Below are 20,449 nucleotides of genomic sequence, written 5' to 3' on the forward strand. Positions count from 1 at the left end.
TTGAGTTTACAGATTCCCAATGGTGTTAAGCACTGACAGAAAACTTTTACCTACCAACGTTGCTTTTCACTTACCTCAACTTTCATCACCTTCATTTTCTGCTCTAGGTTTTGGGAAGTGGACTGGAAAGATCCTTGATTCTGGAGTTCCTCGAGGAGCTGTTAGACATGAGTGACTTTGAACAGGTAAATTTTTGCTTTCAGGAACAGTACAACACAATACAGCCCCTTTGGCCCATGATGTTGTGCCAACCTTTCAATCTCCCCTAAGATCAATTTAACCCCATCCATCCCACATAACCCTGCATTTTTCTATCATCCATATGCCTAAGAGTTTCTTCATTTCCAATTTTTTTTTATTGATTTAAAAAAATTATATGAATAGATGCAAATCAGAGGAGAAGTTATATCAAATACATAATACAATAAACATACAAACAAAGAAAAGGATATACACTGTCAAAATCATGTATAATATAATATTAGGCTAGTATATTTAAACGGAACTCCTCTTGACAATTTATACAAAAAAAAGACTTGAAGTTTTCTACTTTAAAGAAGAAAAAGAAAACCCCACTAAACTAACCTAAAACAAAAACAAGGGACTGGGCGGTCCACTTGAGGATAAAATTACAAAAAAAAGAAAACATCCTTCTGGTCAAATCTGAAACTTCGCGGAGGGAGAAGAAAAAAAAAGAAAAAAAAATTACCTAAAAAAAAAGAAAAGAAAAGAAAAAAAATTAGATCATATGAAAATATTGAATAAAAGATCGTCAGGTTTGCTCAAATTTGAAAGATGTATCAAATGTCCAACTTATAATTTTTTCCAAGCTTAAACAAGACGTAATGGAGGAGAGCCAGAAAAAACAGTGGGTGGATTAGGATCCTTGCAATGCAACAAAATAGCTCTCCTAGCCAATAAAGGAGAGTTCCTTAAATGCCCCTAATATATCTTCCTCCACCTCCACCCTCAGCAGGGTGTGCCACACATTGACCACTCTCTGTGGAAGGAACTTAACTCTGACAACCCCCCCATTACTTTCCTCCAATCATTTTAAAGTTATGCCTCTCATAGTAGCCATTTCCGCCCCGGGGATAAAGCACTGCCTTTTCACTTATCTTAGTTTCTTATCATCTTCAACATCTCTATCAAGTCACCTCTCACCCTCCTTCGCTTCGAAGAGAAAAGCCATGCTTGTTCACTTGTTTGCTTATTGCTTCCTAGCTCCTCCTGCCAAGCCTGATGCAGTATGTGGAAGAGAGTTTTGCAGCTGGTGACCTTGTGGCCAAGGAGGAGATGCTGGGATTTCTGGTGAAGCTCATTCTGACCAAAGCCAAGCCCCCTACAGATGGATCAATGGCCTATGAAAAGTATCCCCTCCTCTTCACGGGACAGACACGCCTGTCCACACGGTACGTGGTGTCCATGTTGTCAGAACTTGCCCTTCCTTCCTGCTTGTTGATTCACCAGAGGCAACCTTTCGGCCCACTATACCTGTGCTGTTCCCAGTTGCTCCTGCTCTTCGTCTTTTTCCCAGAGTTTTGAGAAGGAATGGCAGTAATCTTCTTGTTAAGAGGCCAGTGACAGCAGCTTGTCAGAGTCTTCTATCCTGGGCCAGTCTTTCACTTTGTCTACAGGTGTGGCCCAAAGAGTCAGAGAAAAGTTCAGCACAGAAGCAGGTCCTTCAACCCATGTAGTCTGTGCCAAACTATTTAAGCTGCCTACTCACGTCAACCTGCATCGGACTTTAGCCTTCCAGAACCCTACCGACTATGTACCTATTTAAACTTCTTTTAAATGTCTTTCACCACCTGTGCTGATAGCTCATTCCACAGTGTCACGATCCTCTCAGTGAACTTTCTCCTCACGTTCCCCTTAAACATTCACCTTTCACCCTTAACCCATGACCTCCAGTTGTAGTCCCACCCAATGTCAAAGGAAAAAAGCCTGCTTGTATTTACCCTATCTATACCCTCATAATTTTGTACACCTCCATCAAACCTCCTCTCAACGTTCTATGTTCTAAGGAATTAAGTCCTAACCTATTCAATCTTTCCTTATTACTCACATCCTCCAGACCTGGCAGTGTCCTTGTAAATTCTCTCTGTACTCCTCCAACCTTGTTTACATCTTACCGGTAGGTAGGTGACCAAAACTGCGCACAGTACTCCAAATTAGCCCTCTTACACAACCTCAACATAACATCCCAACTCTTGTACTCAGTGCTTTGATTTATGAAGGCCAGTGTGCCAAAAGCTTTCTTTATGACCCTATCTACCTGTGACACCACTTCCTTCTTCCTGGTGGATTCTTCCTGTCCCAGGGATGAGGTCTTTGGAGCTTCTGTGGCTCTGTTTGTTTTATGGGATGGGGTTAGTAGCCCCATTCCCAACCCTCATCCTTTTGCAGCCCGGCTTGGGGTCACCCATGTGGAGTTGGCAGTGACCTATACAACTGGCTGTAGATCAGTTGCAGATATGGGGGGGGGGAAAGATGGGATTAAATCTGACCAAGTGAGAGCTGTGGCACTTTAGGAGGGCAAATGTAAATTTAAAGACCCTTTAGCAGCGTTGATGTACAGAGGGATCTTAGGTTCCAAGTCCACAGCTCCCTGAAAGTGAATGCTATTCCACTGCACTCCATTACCATACATCTAAGTCTGTCGTAAACCTCTTTCAGCTCAGGTGCGAGAGCGGGGAATGGAGGAGCCTTGGATTACGTCTTGTCTCTGCTGCGGTTCCTTGAAGATGATGGGGAATCGGACCTGGAACGTTGCTGGGGCGCTCTCATTATACTTCCTCACCTCAGGTGAGAACGTCTGGTAAACTTAGTCTGTAGCCTAAAGAAGCTTCGTGAACTGGAGATCATGTGGGTGAAATCCTGGATAACCTGTTTCCTCTGCCATTGGTCTGATCATTTCAGCTGGTTAGTTTCATCTGCTGTGAGCTTGTTCTTGCAGAAACGTGGCTCCAGGCCACAACATCCCATGCACCATCAATCTTCAGGCCATGACACTCAGGGACTGTGCTGATATTATTTTGTGACTGTGTGTGACTCAGTGTGCTGCATGTGACTGTGTGTTCTAGATTGTAATGATATGTGCTGTGTGTGACTGTGTGTACTGGATTGTAATAATACGTGCTATGTGCTGGTGTGTGACTGTGTGTACTGGATCATAATAATATGTGCTGTGTGTACTGGATCGTAATAATACGTGCTGTGTGTGACTGTGACTGTACTGGATCATAATATGTGCTGTGTGTGACTACTGGATTGTAATATGTGCTGTGTGTGACTGTGTACTGGATTGTAATATGTGCTGTGTGTACTGGATCGTAATAACACGTGCTGTGTGTACTGGATCGTAATAATACTTGCTGTGTGTGACTGTGTGTACTGGATCGTAATAATATGTGCTGTGTGTACTGGATCGTAATAATACGTGCTGTGTGTGACTGTGTGTACTGGATCATAATAACACTTGCTGTGTGTGACTGTGTGTACTGGATCGTAATAGTATGTGCTATGTGTGACTGTGTGTACTGGATCGTAATAGTATGTGCTGTGTGTGACTGTGTGTACTGGATCGTAATAATACTTGCTGTGTGCGATTGTGTGTACTGGATCGTAATAATATGTGCTGTGTGTACTGGATCGTAATAATACGTGCTGTGTGTGACTGTGTGTACTGGATCATAATAACACTTGCTGTGTGTGACTGTGTGTACTGGATCGTAATAGTATGTGCTATGTGTGACTGTGTGTACTGGATCGTAATAGTATGTGCTGTGTGTGACTGTGTGTACTGGATCGTAATAATACTTGCTGTGTGCGATTGTGTGTACTGGATCGTAATAATATGTGCTATGTGTGACTGCGTGTACTAGATCGTAATAGTATGTGCTGTGTGTGACTGTGTGTACTGGATCATAATAGTATGTGCTGTGTGTGACTGTGTGTACTGGATCATAATAGTATGTGCTGTGTGTGACTGTGTGTACTGGATCGTAATAATAAGTGCTGTGTGCAACTGTGTGTACTGGATCGTAATAATATGTGCTGTGTGTGACTGTGTGTACTGGATCGTAATAGTATGTGCTGTGTGTGACTGTGTACTGGATCGTAATAGTATGTGCTGTGTGTGACTGTGACTGCTGTGTGTGATTGTGTGACCACTGAGTTTTGTACCTTGGCTGAGCGGAACAATCAGCACGGAAGCCAGATGTCATGTAAAATCAGTTAAACAGACCGAGGTAGTAATGTTCAAAGTAAATTTAGTATCAAAGTACGTATACAAACATGAGAAATTCTGCAGATGCTGGAAGTCCAGAGCAACACACACAAGATGCTGAAGGAACTCAGCAGGTCAGGCAGCATCTAATGTAATGAACTAGAGACCCACCATTAGGACTGGAAAGGAAGGGCAACTAGATATTCTGGAAAGCCAGAATAAAAAGGTGGGAGGAGGGGTGGGGGGGGGGGCTAGCTAGATGGTGACATATGCTACATATTATGATATGTCCATGTTCACTCTGCATGGTGGAAGACAGTAGCAGTATGGTGGAAGTTCCAAGTGTCAGCTCATGCAATGTGTGAAGTTACCATAACTAGAGAGAAGGTTCTTGGGAAACTGAAAGGTCTGAAGGTAGACAAGTCACCTGGATGTGATGGTGTGTACCCCAGGTTTCTGAAAGAGATGGCTGAAGAGATTGTGGAGGCATTAGTAATGATCTTTCAAGAATTACTAGATTCTGCAGTGGTTCCAGAAGATGGGAAAATTCCAAATGTCACTCCACTCTTCAAGAAGGGAGGGAGGCAGAAGAAAGGAAACTATAGGCCCGTTAGTCTGACCCCAGCGGTTGGGAAGATGTTGGAGTCGATTATTAAGGATGAGGTCTCACGGAACTTGAAGGCACCATCATAAAATAGGCCTCAAATCTTGCCTGACAAATCTGTTGGAATGCTTTGAAGAAATAGCAAGCAGGATAGACAAAGGAGAATCGGTTGATGTTGCGTACCTGGATTTTCAGAAAGCCTTTGACAAGGTGCTACATGTGTGGCTGCTGATCAACCTACATGCCCATGGTATTACAGGAAATATTCTAGCATGGATAAAGCAGCACCTGATTGGCAGGAGGCAAAGAGTGGGAATAAAGGGAGTCTTTTCTGGTTTGCTGCTGGTGACGAGTGAGATTCCACAGGGGTATGTGTTGGTCTGATTCTTTCTATGTTATATGTCAAAGGTTTGGATAATGGAATTGTGCAGGATTCCGTAAAGTTTAACGTGGTGAGGAAGGCAAATGCAATTGTTAATATTCATTTCAAGAGGACAAGAGTATCAGAATCAGGTTTATCATCACTGGCATGTGATATGAAATTTGTTAACTTAGCAGCAGCAGTTCAATGCAATACATAATATAGCAGAGAAAAAAAGCAAGGATGTAATGTTAAGAATTTATTGAGCACCGGTGAGGCCTCACTTGGTATATTGTGAGCAATTTTGGGTCCCTTATCTTAGAAAAGTTGTGCTGAAAGGATTGCCCTCGTCTCTTTAATCAACGAACAACCAAAGCTATAATGGACCATATAACCACATAACAATTACAGCACAGAAACAGGCCATCTCGGACCTTCTCGGCTGTGCTGAACGCTTACCCTCACCTAGTCCCATTGACCCACACTCAGCACATAACCCTCCATTCCTTTCCTGTCCATATACCTATCCAATTTTTTTTTAAATGACAAAATTGAACCTGCCTCTACCACTTCCATTGGAAGCTCGTTCCACACAGCTACCATTCCCTGAGTAAAGAAGTTCCCCCTTGTGTTACCCCTAAACTTTTGCCCCTTAACTCTCAACTCATTCCTCTTGTTTGAATCTCCCCTACTTTCAATGGAAAAAGCCTATCCACGTCAACTCTATCTATCCCCCTCATAATTTTAAAAACCTCTATCAAGTCCCCCCTCAACCTTCTATGCTCCAAAGAATAAAGACCTAACTTTTCAACCTTTCCCTGTAACTTAGGTGCTGAAACCCAGGTAACATTCTAGTAAATCTTCTCTGTACACTCGCTATTTTCTTGACATCTTTCCTATAATTCAGTGACCAGACCTGTACACAATACTCCAAATTTGGCCTTACCAATGCCTTGTACAATTTTAACATTACATCCCAACTCCTATACTCAATGCTCTGATTCATAAAGGCCAGCATACCAGAAGCTTTCTTCACCACCCTATCCACATGAGATTCCACCTTCAGGGAACTATGCACATTTATTCCCAGATCACTCTGTTCTACTGCATTCTTCAATTCCCTACCATTTACTATGTATGTCCTGTTTTGATTAGTCATACCAAAATGTAACACCTCACACTTATCGGCATTAAATTCCATCTGCCATTGTTCAGCCCACTCTTCTAACCGGCATAAATCTCTGTGCAAGCTTTGAAAACCTACTTCATTATCCACAACACCACCTACCTTAGTATCATCGGCATACTTACTAATCCAATTTACCACCCCATCATCCAGATCATTAATGTAAATGACAAACAACATTGGACCCAGTACAGATCCCTGAGGTACAGCACTAGTCACCGGCCTCCAACCTGACAAACAGTTATCCACCACTACTCTCTGGCATCTCCCTTCCAGCCACTGTTGAATCCATTTTACTACTTCAATATTAATACCTAACAATTGAACCTTCCTAACTAACCTTCCATGTGGAACCATGTCAAGTGCCTTACTGAAGTCCACATAGACAACATCCACTGCTTTACCCTCGTCAACTTTCCTAGTAACCTCTTCAAAAAATTCAATAAGATATGTCAAACATGACCTTCCACGTACAAATCCATGTTGACTGCTCCTAATCAGACCCTGTCTATCCAGATAATTATATATGCCATCTCTAAGAATACTTTCCATTAATTTACTCACCATGGATGTCAAACTTACAGGCTGATAATTGCTAGGTTTACTCTTAGAACCCTTTTTAAAAAATGGAACCACATGAGCAATACGCCAATCCTCCGGCACCATCCCCATTTCTAATGACATTTGAAATATTTCTGTTAGAATCCCTGCTATTTCTGCACTAACTTCCCTCGAGGTCCAAGGGAATATCCAGTCAGGACCGGAGACTTATCCACTTTTATATTCTTTAAAAGCTCTAGTACTTCCTCTTCTTTAATAATCATAATTTCCATAACTTCCCTACTTGTTTCCCTTACCTTACACAATTCAATATCCTTCTCCTTAGTGAATACCAATGAAAAGAAATTGTTCAAACAGAATCCTGCAGGCTTTTTGCCATGAGGTTCACTCATGCTGCCTCTGTCTCCCGGAATCTTCGAGACTGCAAAGTGCTAAAGCACCGAAACAATCTCCAAACAGAAAAACACAGTCTCCAACATTCTAGAATCACATCCAAGACTAGAAACAAGTGTAAAAAACATAAGTGAAAAAAATTGTTCCTTGATCTGTCCAGAAGATGTTGACCAAAGGAGTGCTGTATGCAGCCGCCATCTCGACTGGAGTTGGTTCTTGTGGGTGTTTGTAGGAAGATAAAGAAATCCAGTGAAATTTATGGAAAACTATGCACGAAGACTGACAAACCACCAATTGACAAAAGGCACATAGTGTAAATAAAAAAACAAATAAATAATACTGGCAACATGAGTTGCACGGTTCTTGAAAGTGAGTTTGTGGTTTGTGGAGTCAGTTAACTATTGAGGTGTGTGAAGTTGTCCACATCAGTTCGGGAGCCTGGTGGTTGAGGGGTAATAACTGCTCCTGTACCTGGTGGTATGGGTCCTAAGGCTGCTGTGTCTCCTTCCTGATTGCAGCAGCAAGAAGGGAGCGTGGTCTGGGTAGTGGCCCCCCTGAAAACGGATGTGGCTTTCCTTGGGCAGCGCTTGTAGATTTGCTCAGTAGTGCCAATTGTAGAATTGCAGTTGAGGGGATTTGTGTGCAACCTGCATGCTGCTTTCTGTTTGGTATCACATCTCTGATCTTATTTCTCTCACATCATTCTGATTGTTCATACAGACCATTAGAAGTGGAAGATGTCTTGTCGCCAGTTCACTTGCTTCTTGATCGCCTTCTGACTGCCTGTGAACAAAGCGATTCCGTTAATGAAGGTCAGTGTGCTCTTTCAATACGCCAATGTAAGGATGAAATGGGCTCCATGTATTTCGTTTGGAGCCCATTGTGAGGTTGTGAAAGCTGCGATATAACTGCAAATTACCTCCCTTTGTGCTCATTCTGTAAGACCACACGACACACAGTAGGAGCCATACGGTCTGTTCTGCCATCCAGTGGTGGCTAATTTCTTTCCCCAAGGTTGATCGACGTCCACACACCCCACGACTTTATCATTTCCTGTCGGTCACTATGTACAGACACTCCTGTGCCTAACGTCACTTGATGAACGTACAGTGTATATAAACTAGGTATATTTATTGTGTTGTTTTGTGCTACATTGGATCCAGAGTAATAATTATTTTGTTCACCTTTGCACTTGTGTACAGGAAGTGCCATTTAACTATCTTGAACCTATACTGCCTGAGCTACTGCTTTCATTGAACTGTGGACTATTACTCAAGTTAGTTTATCACGTGTAGACGGAAACAAAAGTGAAATGTGTCATTGATGTGCTGGGGACAGCCTGCGAATGTCATCACACGTAGCATGCCCATCAGTGCTTAGCAGAACAACACGGAACACAACAGCAAAAACAAAGCACAGTTCCTCCTTCTCGCCCCCTCACATACACAATCCCTTAACCCCAAGACTGTCCGTGTTCTTCGGTCTCCAGCAGACTCAGATTCAGACGAGGACAGCAGACATGATTGGGCCTTCGACTACCCCAGTGGAGTCACACATTTTCACAGGCTTGGGGTCCAGCCAATGGGCCTTGCCTCCTGGACTGGTGATTCAACTGCTAAGTCTCTCTGTTCCAGGGCTCTGGCATTCACTGTCTAAGTCCATGCCTGGTTTGTTCTCCAAGAATGTAAAACCTTGCATTTATCTGGGTTCATCCCCGTGACGTTACTGTGCTTCTTTCCCCAGGGTGGATGTACGTTTGCAGTCAAGCAGTCAGCACTCTTCTCAGCCTCACCGAGTCTTTGGAGATTCTCAACTTCTTACCTGTAGAGCGAGTAAGGAACCTGATAAAGTAAGTACTTTCATAGCTTCTGTTACTGCTTGAAAACATGCGCTGAACTTCATGTCACTGCATAGGTTGTGAAATTTGTTATTTTGCAGCAGCACTGCATTACAATACATAATAAAATAAACAATAACAAATATATATCATTCGCTTGTTATGTGCTGTGTCGTATGACATAGGTGACCATGGTCTTTCCATGACCATGATTGTTCTTGGTAAAGAAGTGGTTTGCTATTGCCTTCTACTGGGCATTGTCGTTACAAGATGGGTGAACCCAGCCATTTTCAGTACCCTTCAGAAATTGTGTGCCTGAGGTCAGTGGTCGTATAACTTGTGATATGCACTGGCTGCTCGTACGACCATCCACCACCTGTGCCCATGGCTTCATGTGACCCTGACTGGGGTGGGGGGCTAAGCAGGTGCTACACCTTGCCCAAGGGTGATCGCAGGATAGCGGGGGGAAGGAGCGCCTTACACCTCCTTCGGTAGAGACGTGTCTCCACACTCACTCAGTGTGTGTGTATATATGTATGTACAGTTAAACAAGTAGTGCTGAAATAGTGAGCTGGTTTACATGGGTTTAATGTCCATTCAGAAATCTGATAGCAGTGGGAAAGAAACTGTTCCAAAGAAGTTGAATGTGAGTCTCTGGCTCCTGTACCACCTTGTTGGTAGTATCAATGAGATGGGGACATGTCCTAAATGGTTGGAGTCCATTATAGTGAATGTCACCTTTTTGAGGCATTCCCTTTTGAAGGTGTCCTGGATGCTGGGGAGGCTAGTGCCCATGATCGAGCAGGCAGACTCAATGCCGCCCCCCCCATTCCAGATGATGATACAGCTTGTTAGGATGCTCCCCATGGTACATCTGTAGAAGTTTGCCAGTGTCTTTGGTGACAATATCAAACCTCCTCAAACTCCTAATGAAATATGGCTGCTGTTCTGCCTTCATTGCAATTATCAAATTCCTGTCAGATTGCTTTTTCCACTTATCACCTCCCAGCTTCTTACTTCATCCCCCCCCCCCAACCTGGTCTCACCTATCACCTGACAGCTTCTTACTTCATCCCCGCCCCCATCACCTCCCAGCTTTTCACTTCATCCCCCGCCCCCATCACCTGACAGCTTTTCACTTCATCCCCCCCCATCACCTGACAGCTTTTCACTTCATCCCCCGCCCCCATCACCTGACAGCTTTTCACTTCATCCCCCCCCATCACCTGACAGCTTTTCACTTCATCCCCCGCCCCCATCACCTGACAGCTTTTCACTTCATCCCCCCCATCACCTGACAGCTTTTCACTTCATCCCCCGCCCCCATCACCTGACAGCTTTTCACTTCATCCCCCCCATCACCTGACAGCTTTTCACTTCATCCCCCCCCATCACCTGACAGCTTTTCACTTCATCCCCCGCCCCCATCACCTGACAGCTTTTCACTTCATCCCCCCCATCACCTGACAGCTTTTCACTTCATCCCCCCCCCATCACCTGACAGCTTTTCACTTCATCCCCCCCCCATCACCTCCCAGCTTTTCACTTCATCCCCCCCATCACCTGACAGCTTTTCACTTCATCCCCCCCATCACCTGACAGCTTTTCACTTCATCCCCCCATCACCTGACAGCTTTTCACTTCATCCCCCCCATCACCTGACAGCTTTTCACTTCATCCCCCCCCCCACCTGGTCTCACCTATCACCTGACAGCATCCCCCCATCACCTCCCAGCTTTTCACTTCATCCCCCCATCACCTCCCAGCTTTTCACTTCATCCCCCCATCACCTCCCAGCTTTTCACTTCATCCCCCCATCACCTGACAGCTTTTCACTTCATCCCCCCCCATCACCTGACAGCTTTTCACTTCATCCCCCCCCCCATCACCTCCCAGCTTCTTACTTTATCCCCCCCCCCACCTGGTCTAACCTATCACTTGACAGCTTTTCACTTCATCCCCACCCCATCACCTCCCAGCTTTTCACTTCATCCCCCCCCCATCACCTGACAGCTTTTCACTTCATCCCCCGCCCCCTCCCACCTGGTCTCACCTATCACCTGACAGCTTTTCACTTCATCCCCCCCCCCCCCCCATCACCTGACAGCTTCTTACTTTATCCCCCCCTCCACCCACCTGGTCTCACCTATCACCTGACAAGTTGTACTCCTTTCCCTCCCCCACCTTCTTACTCTGACATGTTCCCCCTTCCCTTCAACTCGAAACGCCAACTTTACTCATTTTCATCGATGCTGCCCGACTTGCTGAGTTGTGTGCATGCTCTGGATTTCCAGCACCTCATGTTCACTGTTTTGCTTTGTGCTTTTGGTCATTTAGAAACTCACCGGCACACGTCTCTGTCCTCTTGCTGGGTGATCTGTACTACACTCGGTTAACGCTATGTGGCCGTAAAGACCTGGTTTCACAGGACATGATGCTCGATCTGTACAAGGGACTACAACCAAATCTTTCATCAAGCATTTCTAAGGTAATTTAACACTTTTACCCTGGAGTTTCAATATCTCTGTGCTCTCATTAGAGTGCTTCTCGGTAGAAGTATTGTGCCCAGTGAGTAGTGTCAGATCTGGTGGTACTTCAATCACCAGGTTCTTATTAGGAGTCCAGGAGTGAGTTGATTGTTTTACAATCGTTTGTTTAAAGTTGAAAACAAAAATACAGGAACACAGGAAACTAAAGGAAGGAATGTAAGGAAAAGACAAATGCAGAAAGTAAGAACAAAAACAAGATGGAAATTTTTGCTGCAACAGGCACTTTTATACCGATAAGGTAAATTCCTGAGATAAGCTAAGGGCCTATGAAAACAGGCAGTCAATGAAAAATGAAAGGTGATAAACTGTTATAGAACTGTTATGTTGCTTTACTACCAGTAGGTGGGGTCTGACACCACATATTGTGAAAAATACAATTTATCTGTTTGTAAAACTACATTTTCACTCTTGCTAAAAAGCAACTAAATTAACTAATATCTTATTAAAAGCATAAAACAACCAATTCCAGTACTTGTATACCTTTTATTGTACATCCATGAAGCACAGGAGTGTCTGGTGGTCCTGGTGTGGGTGCTACGTAGCCTCCTCCCAACAGTCCGTGCGCAGGCTGGGAGGCAGCTTTCATGATGTTACTACCTCTTTTCCAGCACCATTTGTTCATTGATACATTTTTGAATAAAATACAGAACATGGACAGTACAGACAATGCGGGCTGTCTCAGGAAGTGAAAAATATAAACCCTGCAGATGCTGAAAATCTAAAACAGAAGCAGAAAATCTGAAAAAAAGTCTCAGCAGTTCTCTGTGGAGAGAGAGGGACGAGTAATGTTTTTCTCTCCATAGATGCTGCCTGATTTTTCAAATTTTCTGTTTTTGTTTCAGATTTTCCGTATCTGCAGGTCTTTTAAAAAATTTGTTTCCTTAGACAAGTCATACTATGCCGTTCTATGTTTTATTCAATAAAGTATTGCTGAAAACTGATAACTTGCACTGAACAGTTCAAATTCTTGGTCCACGTACAAGAATCTTTTTGATTTGTATTAGAACAAATTTTTCAAACCCTACTGGGCATTCCTGCCTACTTTGTCACATACATCATGTGTCTGCTGTCATTCCAGACATCTTACCTTTGTCTCTGTGTAGGTCCGGCTCCTGACGCTGAGGATTCTGAATCATTTTGAGGTGAAACTGCCCAGTAGCCTGGAGGTAAGCAACTCATTGGATTTGTGTTCCTGTTACTGTGTTTCGATGGGAGTTACAAGTGATGTGGTTTTATCAAGAGCAGAATGATAGCTGTTCCTGAACCTGGCGGTGTGGGACTTCAGGCTTCTGTACCTCCTGCACGATGGGAGCTGTGAGAAGATGGCACAGCCAGATGGTGGGCATCTTTAATGAGAGATATTGCCTCCTTGAGGCAGCACCTACCACCTAAAGTGGGGAGGAATGGGCAGATTCCATTGCTGTCTGCAGCTTCACATTCAAGTTGCCATACCAGACCACGATGCAACCAGGATGCTTTTAACGATCCATCTGTAAAATTTTCTGAAGTGTTTGGTGACAAGCTGAACTCCCAAGGTAAAGACGTTGGTGTGTTTTCCTTGAGATTATAACTCAGTGCAGGACCCAAGGCAAGTGATCCGATTCAGGATCGTTTGATGTCATTTCCAGTACAAAATTATTTCTACTCTGGATCTGATGCAGCACAAAAACACAATAAGATAAAGAACACAGTAAATGAAAAAATAAATAAAAATAAGATTGCTTATATACATACATGGATTATATATTCATAAGGTGACACTAGGTACAGGATTGTTTGTACCTAAGGTGACTGACTGGAAATGAGAAAGTAGTGGTGGTTGGTGGTGTGGAGGGTGGGTTACTGGGGGAGGTGTTGATCAGTCTTACTGCTTGGAGAAAGTAACTGTCTTTGAGTGTGGTTGACCTGCTACTGAGCTCTGTTAATGAACTGCTGCTGAATTTACATTAAGTATACCCATGGGTGCCAAGGTTAGGTAAGAGACATGAAGCAGAACTTAGAAAAGTGTTAAGAAGCTGGGCTTCTGCAGGTGTGGAGATCAGTGCAACTGTGAGGGGCAGATCAGACCCTCCTCATTCTGAGTCCCGTCTACAGTGGAAATACCCGTCTGAACTCATCTGAGATAGGACTACTGTCAAACACTGCAAGAGCAACAGCACTTGAGGCTTGGCACAGTAGTGTAGTACTATTGCAGCGTAGTGACCTGGGTTCAATTCCCACCACCGTTTATAAGGAGTTTGTACGTTCTCCCTGTGACCATGTGGCGTTCCTCCAGGTGCTCCGGTTTCCTCCTCATCCCAAAGATGTACGCGTTAGGAAGTGTTTGGTCGCGTGGGTGTGATTGGGTGGCGTGGGTTTGTTGTGCCAGAAAGGCCTGTTACCATGCAACATCTCTAAATAAAATAATAATAAAAATTGTTTACACTGAAGTTGTTGCTGATCAGAAATGTATAAAGGAGAACAGCGGACAGTCACACAGCACAGAATGGGCCTCTATAGACCACCAGAGCCATTTCCTGTCCACACTAACCCTACTTACTCACATCACAGCCTCTTAAATATAGTGATCGCATCTCCTCTTTTGGCAGTGGGTTCAATATCAGTCTGTGTGTGTGCGGAAGAAGACATTTAGATTGCCTTTAATCCCTTGCTCCCACCTGATAGTATTTATTCTATCAATGCATCTCTTAACCTTCATCTGGTCATCCCTTGTTCTTCTTCACTTCAGGGAAAGCAAGCCTGGCCTTATACAATCTCTCCTGTAAATCCTGGTGAATCCTCCCTGCAGTGTGATCACTGACCAGAACCCCATGCTGTAGCTTCTGTGGTCTAATTAAGTGTGTAAAGTTTTGTAAAGCTGCACATTAAAGGTTAGATTTTGGCGTGTTTCATTTGTGGGTAACTCCATTGGAGTGAAATGTCTGTGTTTCTATTTGTTCAGGATGACACTGGGGACCGCCAGCCTGTTTTCTCCACTTTACTCCAAGCTGAACTGGTCCCTGCAACAGTTCACGATTACAGAGAGAAGCTGTTGCACTTGAACAAGCTGCGACACGATCTGGTCCAGCTCTCTATACCTGATGGGCCATATCACGAGGTAGGCTGTGGGCTGGCATCTGTGCGATTCCGAATCAGTACCCATGAGAGAGGGACAATCCACTAAGCAGAAAGTTAACAGGCAAAGCAATCACAAGATGCTTTACATCCAGAGCAACACACAATGCTGGAGGAACTCAGCAAGCCAGGCAGCATCCATGGGAGAGAATAAGCAGTTGATACAAAGTACACTGCAGATGCTGTGGTCAAATCAAGACGTACAAAAAAGCTGGATGAACTCAGCAGGTCGGGCAGCATCCGTTGAAAGGAGCAGTCAACGTTTCGGGTAGAGACCCTTCGTCAGGACTTCATCAGGAGTCCTGACAAAGGGTCTCGACCCGAAACGTTGACTGCTCCTTTCAACGGATGCTGCCTGACCTGCTGAGTTCATCCAGCATTTTTGTACGTCTTGATAAGCAGTTGATGTTTTGAACCGAAACCCTTCAGATCCTGATGAAGGGTCTTGGTCCAAATGTTGATTATTTATTCCCCTCCATAGATGCTGCCTGCCTTGTAAGCTGATATTATTTTTAAAGTTCATAGTAAACTTATGATCAAATAATTGAAATAGTAGTATATACGTACTTTGAGAATGAACTTACTTTGAACTTTAATATTGTTTTCTCCCTTGGTTAATGAATGATGGTTCCAATTAGAGACACATGCGATAATCATGCTGACTTTAAGCTGCACATAGATTGAATTTTGGGCAGATGGAGCCATTGTTTGCATCTCATCTAGGAGAAGGAAAACTGATCTCAAACTACCGCTGCCTTGCACCTATACCCACTCATGGAGAAGGCTTTGGGAGTAAACTCCAGGGGAAAATCCAGAACTGGAGCCCCTAAGGCAATCTTACGTTGAGTTCAACCCTGACTGGCAACTGCCGTGACACTGCTGTTGCTTTGAATTTATCTGCTGCACGGGCATCAGCTTGCTCTCCATGTTGTACTGCCATGGCTTGCGTAGTGGCTTGTGCATACATAGGCAGCTAGAACAGGGTGTCCATTATTGACCCCGATCAATGTAGGGCCACAACGATTGAGTTAACTAAATTACGAACAGTGACGAGGAGGGTGTATATGCAAGATGGTTTTCCTGTGCCAGTAACCAACTAAAGAGTAGACAATCTTGACCAACACTTATAAAATGCTGGAGGAACTTGGCGCATCAGGCAGCATCTTCAGAGGGGAATCGTTTTGGGCCAAGACCCTTCTTATTCATCATATGTTAATGATCTTCATTATACTTAACTACCTCCCTGTTTGTCAACAGCAGAAGACCAGCTGGGAGGCTGAGCTCGATGTTAAGGTCGAACTTCCAGCATCTTCAGCTTTCTGATTTATAGATAGCTGATCAGTTCTGTTGATCGTGAGATTGATGCGGTGTACAGTGTTGATGGCTGACTGATCACAGACTGCTCTGTCCATTTCCCCAGGTACCTCTACAGTACCTGATCGGAATGCTGTATTTAAACTTCAGCCCACTGTGGGATCCTGTGGTGGAGCTCATTACGTAAGTGTGGCATCAACTAGGATGTGTGGAACTGACGGAAACTTGTTAATGAGTAGAATAAAGCAGAACAGAAGTCAATGTCAAGAGTTACATGTTTAGTAAAGTCAATCATTATATCCAGACAGAACAGTAAGATAAAGTTCAAGTTTACTGTCATCTAACTCCATATATACAACCAACTGAAACAACATTCCTCCGGACCGCAAAACACATCATACAGAGCACATAAACCAAAATATTACCATAAAGAAGTTAATAAAATGTAATTCAAAAATACATGTTGTGGCTGCACAAGTAAACAGAATTAGGAGAAAATAATATTTTTCAGTTAAAGATAGAATGAAATTGATTTGAAAGTTGGCGTATTTTTGTTGCAGTTCTGTTTTAACCAGTCACAGTGATGCAGTTAGGGGAGCTGTTGCCCCTCAGTTACGATGACCTGGGTTCAGTCCTGATCGCCCGTGCTGTTTGTGTGCACTTTGCATGTTCTGTCTGTGGACCACATTGGTTTTCCCTCACATCCCAAAAAAATTAGAACCTAGAACATTACAGCGCAGTACAGTCCCTTCAGCCCACAAAGTTGTGCCATCCTTTTAACTACTCTAGCTTCCCTCTCACATAACCCTCCGTTTTTCTATCATCCATGTGCCTATCTAAGAATCTCTTAAATATCCCTAACGTATCTGCCTCTACTACTACCCCTGGCGGGGTGTTCCTCGCATCCACTACTCAAGTTGAAAGTAAATTTATTATCAAAGTACATATATGTCACTATATACAACCCTGAGATTCATTTTCCTGCGGGCATTCACAGTGAGTAGAAAGAAGCACGATAGGATCAATGAAAAACTACACACAAAGACAGACAAACAACCAAAGTGCAAAAGACAACAACTTATGCAAACACAAAAATAAAAACAAAACAATAAAGAAATAATATCAAGGACATGGGTTTCATAGTCCTAGAAAGTGAGTCTGTAGGTTGTAGATTGAGTTCAATTGTTGGGGTGAGTGAAGTTGCCTACACTGGTTGAGTAGCCATATGGTTGAAGGGTACCTATTCCTGAATCTGGTGATGTTGGACCTAAGGCTCCTGTACTTCCTTCTTGATGGTAAGAGTGAGGAGAGAGCATGGCTGGTTGGTGGAGGTCCTTGACATGGTTGCAGCTCTCCCGTGACAGCACCTCTTGTAGATGTGCTCAGTGATGGGGAGTGCTCTACCTGTGATAGTCTGGGCTGTATCCACTACTCAGACAAACTTCTCAGATCGTAGAGGCATTGCTGTGTCTCCTTTGTAATGGTACTTGTGTGGGTATGTCAGATGTAGGTCTTTGTTACACTCCCTACCATCCTTCAGGGACGTTTATCAGGAGCGCTGTGTATGCAGGCCCTTAGTATTATCAATGATCGCACCCATCCATCCAGCGTCCTCTTTAACTTTCTAGCATCAAGCAGGAGACTACGATGCATAAAAAACAAGAACAGTGAGGATGAAAAACAGTTTCTTCCCCAGGCCATTCTTCAGAACTCCCTGCCGCATTGTATTCGAAGTGTCACTAGTTAATCTGTTGCTTACCTTACAATATTTAATGTTAAGGCACTTTGTTATTAATGTGTGATTCATCTGTAGATGTTATCCTTGCCTTCATAAGTTATCATGTGTTATGTGTTTTACGGGTTCGGAGAAATGTTTTCTCCTTTCAATATACAGTACATTATGTGGTTATATACTTTATATGCATGTATATAGTTAAATGACAATAAAAACCCTACCTCTGACATCCTCCCTTATACTTTCCTCCAGTCACCTGAACATTATGCCCCTTCGATTTAGCCATTTTCCTCATTGGAAAAAGACTCTCAGGCTGTCCACTGTCTATGTCTCGTATAATTTTGTACACCTCTTACTTCTCATCCTTCTCTTCAGAAAGAAAAGCCCTGGCTCACTTAACCTGTCCTCTTAAGATATGCCCTCTAATCCAGGCAGCATCCTGGTAAATCTCCTCTGCACCCTCCCTAATCCAGGCAGCATCCTGGTAAATCTCCTCTGCACCCTCCCTAATCCAGGCAGCATCCTGGTAAATCTCCTCTGCACCCTCCCTAATCCAGGCAGCATCCTGGTGAATCTCCTCTGCACCCTCTCTAATCCAGGCAGCATCCTGGTAAATCTCCTCTGCACCCTCCCTAATCCAGGCAGCATCCTGGTAAATCTCCTCTGCACCCTCTCTAATCCAGGCAGCATCCTGGTGAATCTCCTCTGCACCCTCCCTAATCCAGGCAGCATCCTGGTAAATCTCCTCTGCACTCACTCTAATCCAGGCAGCATCCTGGTGAATCTCCTCTGCACCCTCCCTAATCCAGGCAGCATCCTGGTAAATCTCCTCTGCACTCACTCTAATCCAGGCAGCATCCTGGTGAATCTCCTCTGTACCCTCTCTAATCCAGGCAGCATCCTGGTGAATCTCCTCTGCACCCTCTCTAATCCAGGCAGCATCCTGGTAAATCTCCTCTGCACCCTCTCTAATCCAGGCAGCATCCTGGTGAATCTCCTCTGCACACTCTCTAATCCAGGCAGCATCCTGGTAAATCTCCTCTGCACCCTCTCTAATCCAGACAGCATCCTGGTGAATCTCCTCTGCACCCTCTCTAATCCAGGCAGCATCCTGGTAAATCTCCTCTGCACCCTCTCTAATCCAGGCAGCATCCTGGTAAATCTCCTCTGCACCCTCTCTAATCCAGGCAGCGTCCTGGTGAATCTCCTCTGCACCCTCTCTAATCCAGGCAGCATCCTGGTGAATCTCCTCTGTACCCTCTCTAATCCAGGCAGCATCCTGGTGAATCCTCTGCACCCTCTCTAATCCAGGCAGCATCCTGGTAAATCTCCTCTGCACCCTCTCTAATCCAGGCAGCATCCTGGTAAATCTCCTCTGCACCCTCTCTAATCCAGGCAGCGTCCTGGTGAATCTCCTCTGCACCCACTCTAATCCAGGCAGCATCCTGGTGAATCTCCTCTGTACCCTCTCTAATCCAGGCAGCATCCTGGTAAATCTCCTCTGCACACTCTCTAATCCAGGTAGAATCCTGGTAAATCTCCTCTGCACCCTCTCTAATCCAGGCAGCATCCTGGTAAATCTCCTCTGCACCCTCTCTAATCCAGGCAGCGTCCTGGTGAATCTCCTCTGCACCCTCTCTAATCCAGGCAGCATCCTGGTGAATCTCCTCTGTACCCTCTCTAATCCAGGCAGCATCCTGGTGAATCTCCTCTGCACACTCTCTAATCCAGGCAGCATCCTGGTGAATCTCCTCTGTACCCTCTCTGATCCAGACAGCATCCTGGTGAATCTCCTCTGCACCCTCTCTAATCCAGGCAGCATCCTGGTAAATCTCCTCTGCACCCTCTCTAATCCAGGCAGCATCCTGGTAAATCTCCTCTGCAATCTCTCTAAAGCTTTCACATCCTCCTTTAATAAGGCAACCAGAATGAACGCGATACTTCACGTGTGGTCTAACCAGAGTTTTGTGGAGTTGTTACATTACCTTACGGCTCTTGTACTCAGTGCTTCAGCTAATGAAGACCAACACACCAGGTGTCCTTGCAGGCTGGTAGGTTAGTTATCCACTGAAGGTTCTAGATGACAGTTTGAGTTGGAGGGAGATTGCAGGGCATGTGGGGAGAATGAAATGGATTAGGGAAGACTGGCGCTTGCTGGTCAGTGTGATGGTGAGCAAAAGGACTGCGTTGATTCTGAGTCTGCTTGGTGAATGTTTAAAAACTGCTTTAGTGCCATAATGGAAAATAGCACCAGGAACTTGCATTTATGCAGCTTGTTTATCACAACTGAGCAAACCACTATTTTGGAAGTGAGAACTACAATATGGGGTGATTGGAGACTTTGGGACAATGGTTTTCTATGTTAAGAGCTTTAAATACCAAGGAGAGAAAGAAGGTGTTGAGTATGTCAGTACCTTACATTTTATGCAGCTTGTTTCACACAGCAGAAGATCCCACTGTGTTGCATTGAAACGTTAACAAAGGTTTGAAAGCAGAGCAGAGGGTAAGGTTAGGAGGGCTGTTAATTTTGGACTAATAGTTGGGTGACCTGAAATATGGTCAAA

At 44.3% G+C, this 20,449-nt stretch overlaps 1 protein-coding gene across 1 annotated transcript in view; it reads left to right on the plus strand.

Moving 5' to 3' along the window:
- Positions 1-20,449, plus strand: part of utp20 (UTP20 small subunit processome component) — a 195,376-nt gene that overhangs the window by 35,158 nt on the left and 139,769 nt on the right. The window contains exons 11-19 of the mRNA XM_059978567.1: positions 108-185; positions 1,225-1,412; positions 2,680-2,808; positions 8,057-8,148; positions 9,080-9,185; positions 11,511-11,661; positions 12,826-12,888; positions 14,664-14,819; positions 16,257-16,333. Of these exons, the coding sequence (XP_059834550.1) occupies positions 108-185; positions 1,225-1,412; positions 2,680-2,808; positions 8,057-8,148; positions 9,080-9,185; positions 11,511-11,661; positions 12,826-12,888; positions 14,664-14,819; positions 16,257-16,333 (1,040 nt within the window). The remainder of the gene's footprint in view (positions 1-107; positions 186-1,224; positions 1,413-2,679; positions 2,809-8,056; positions 8,149-9,079; positions 9,186-11,510; positions 11,662-12,825; positions 12,889-14,663; positions 14,820-16,256; positions 16,334-20,449) is intronic.

The sequence above is a fragment of the Hypanus sabinus genome, chromosome 8 (genome assembly GCF_030144855.1).
Source record: "Hypanus sabinus isolate sHypSab1 chromosome 8, sHypSab1.hap1, whole genome shotgun sequence".
Lineage (NCBI taxonomy): Eukaryota > Metazoa > Chordata > Chondrichthyes > Myliobatiformes > Dasyatidae > Hypanus > Hypanus sabinus.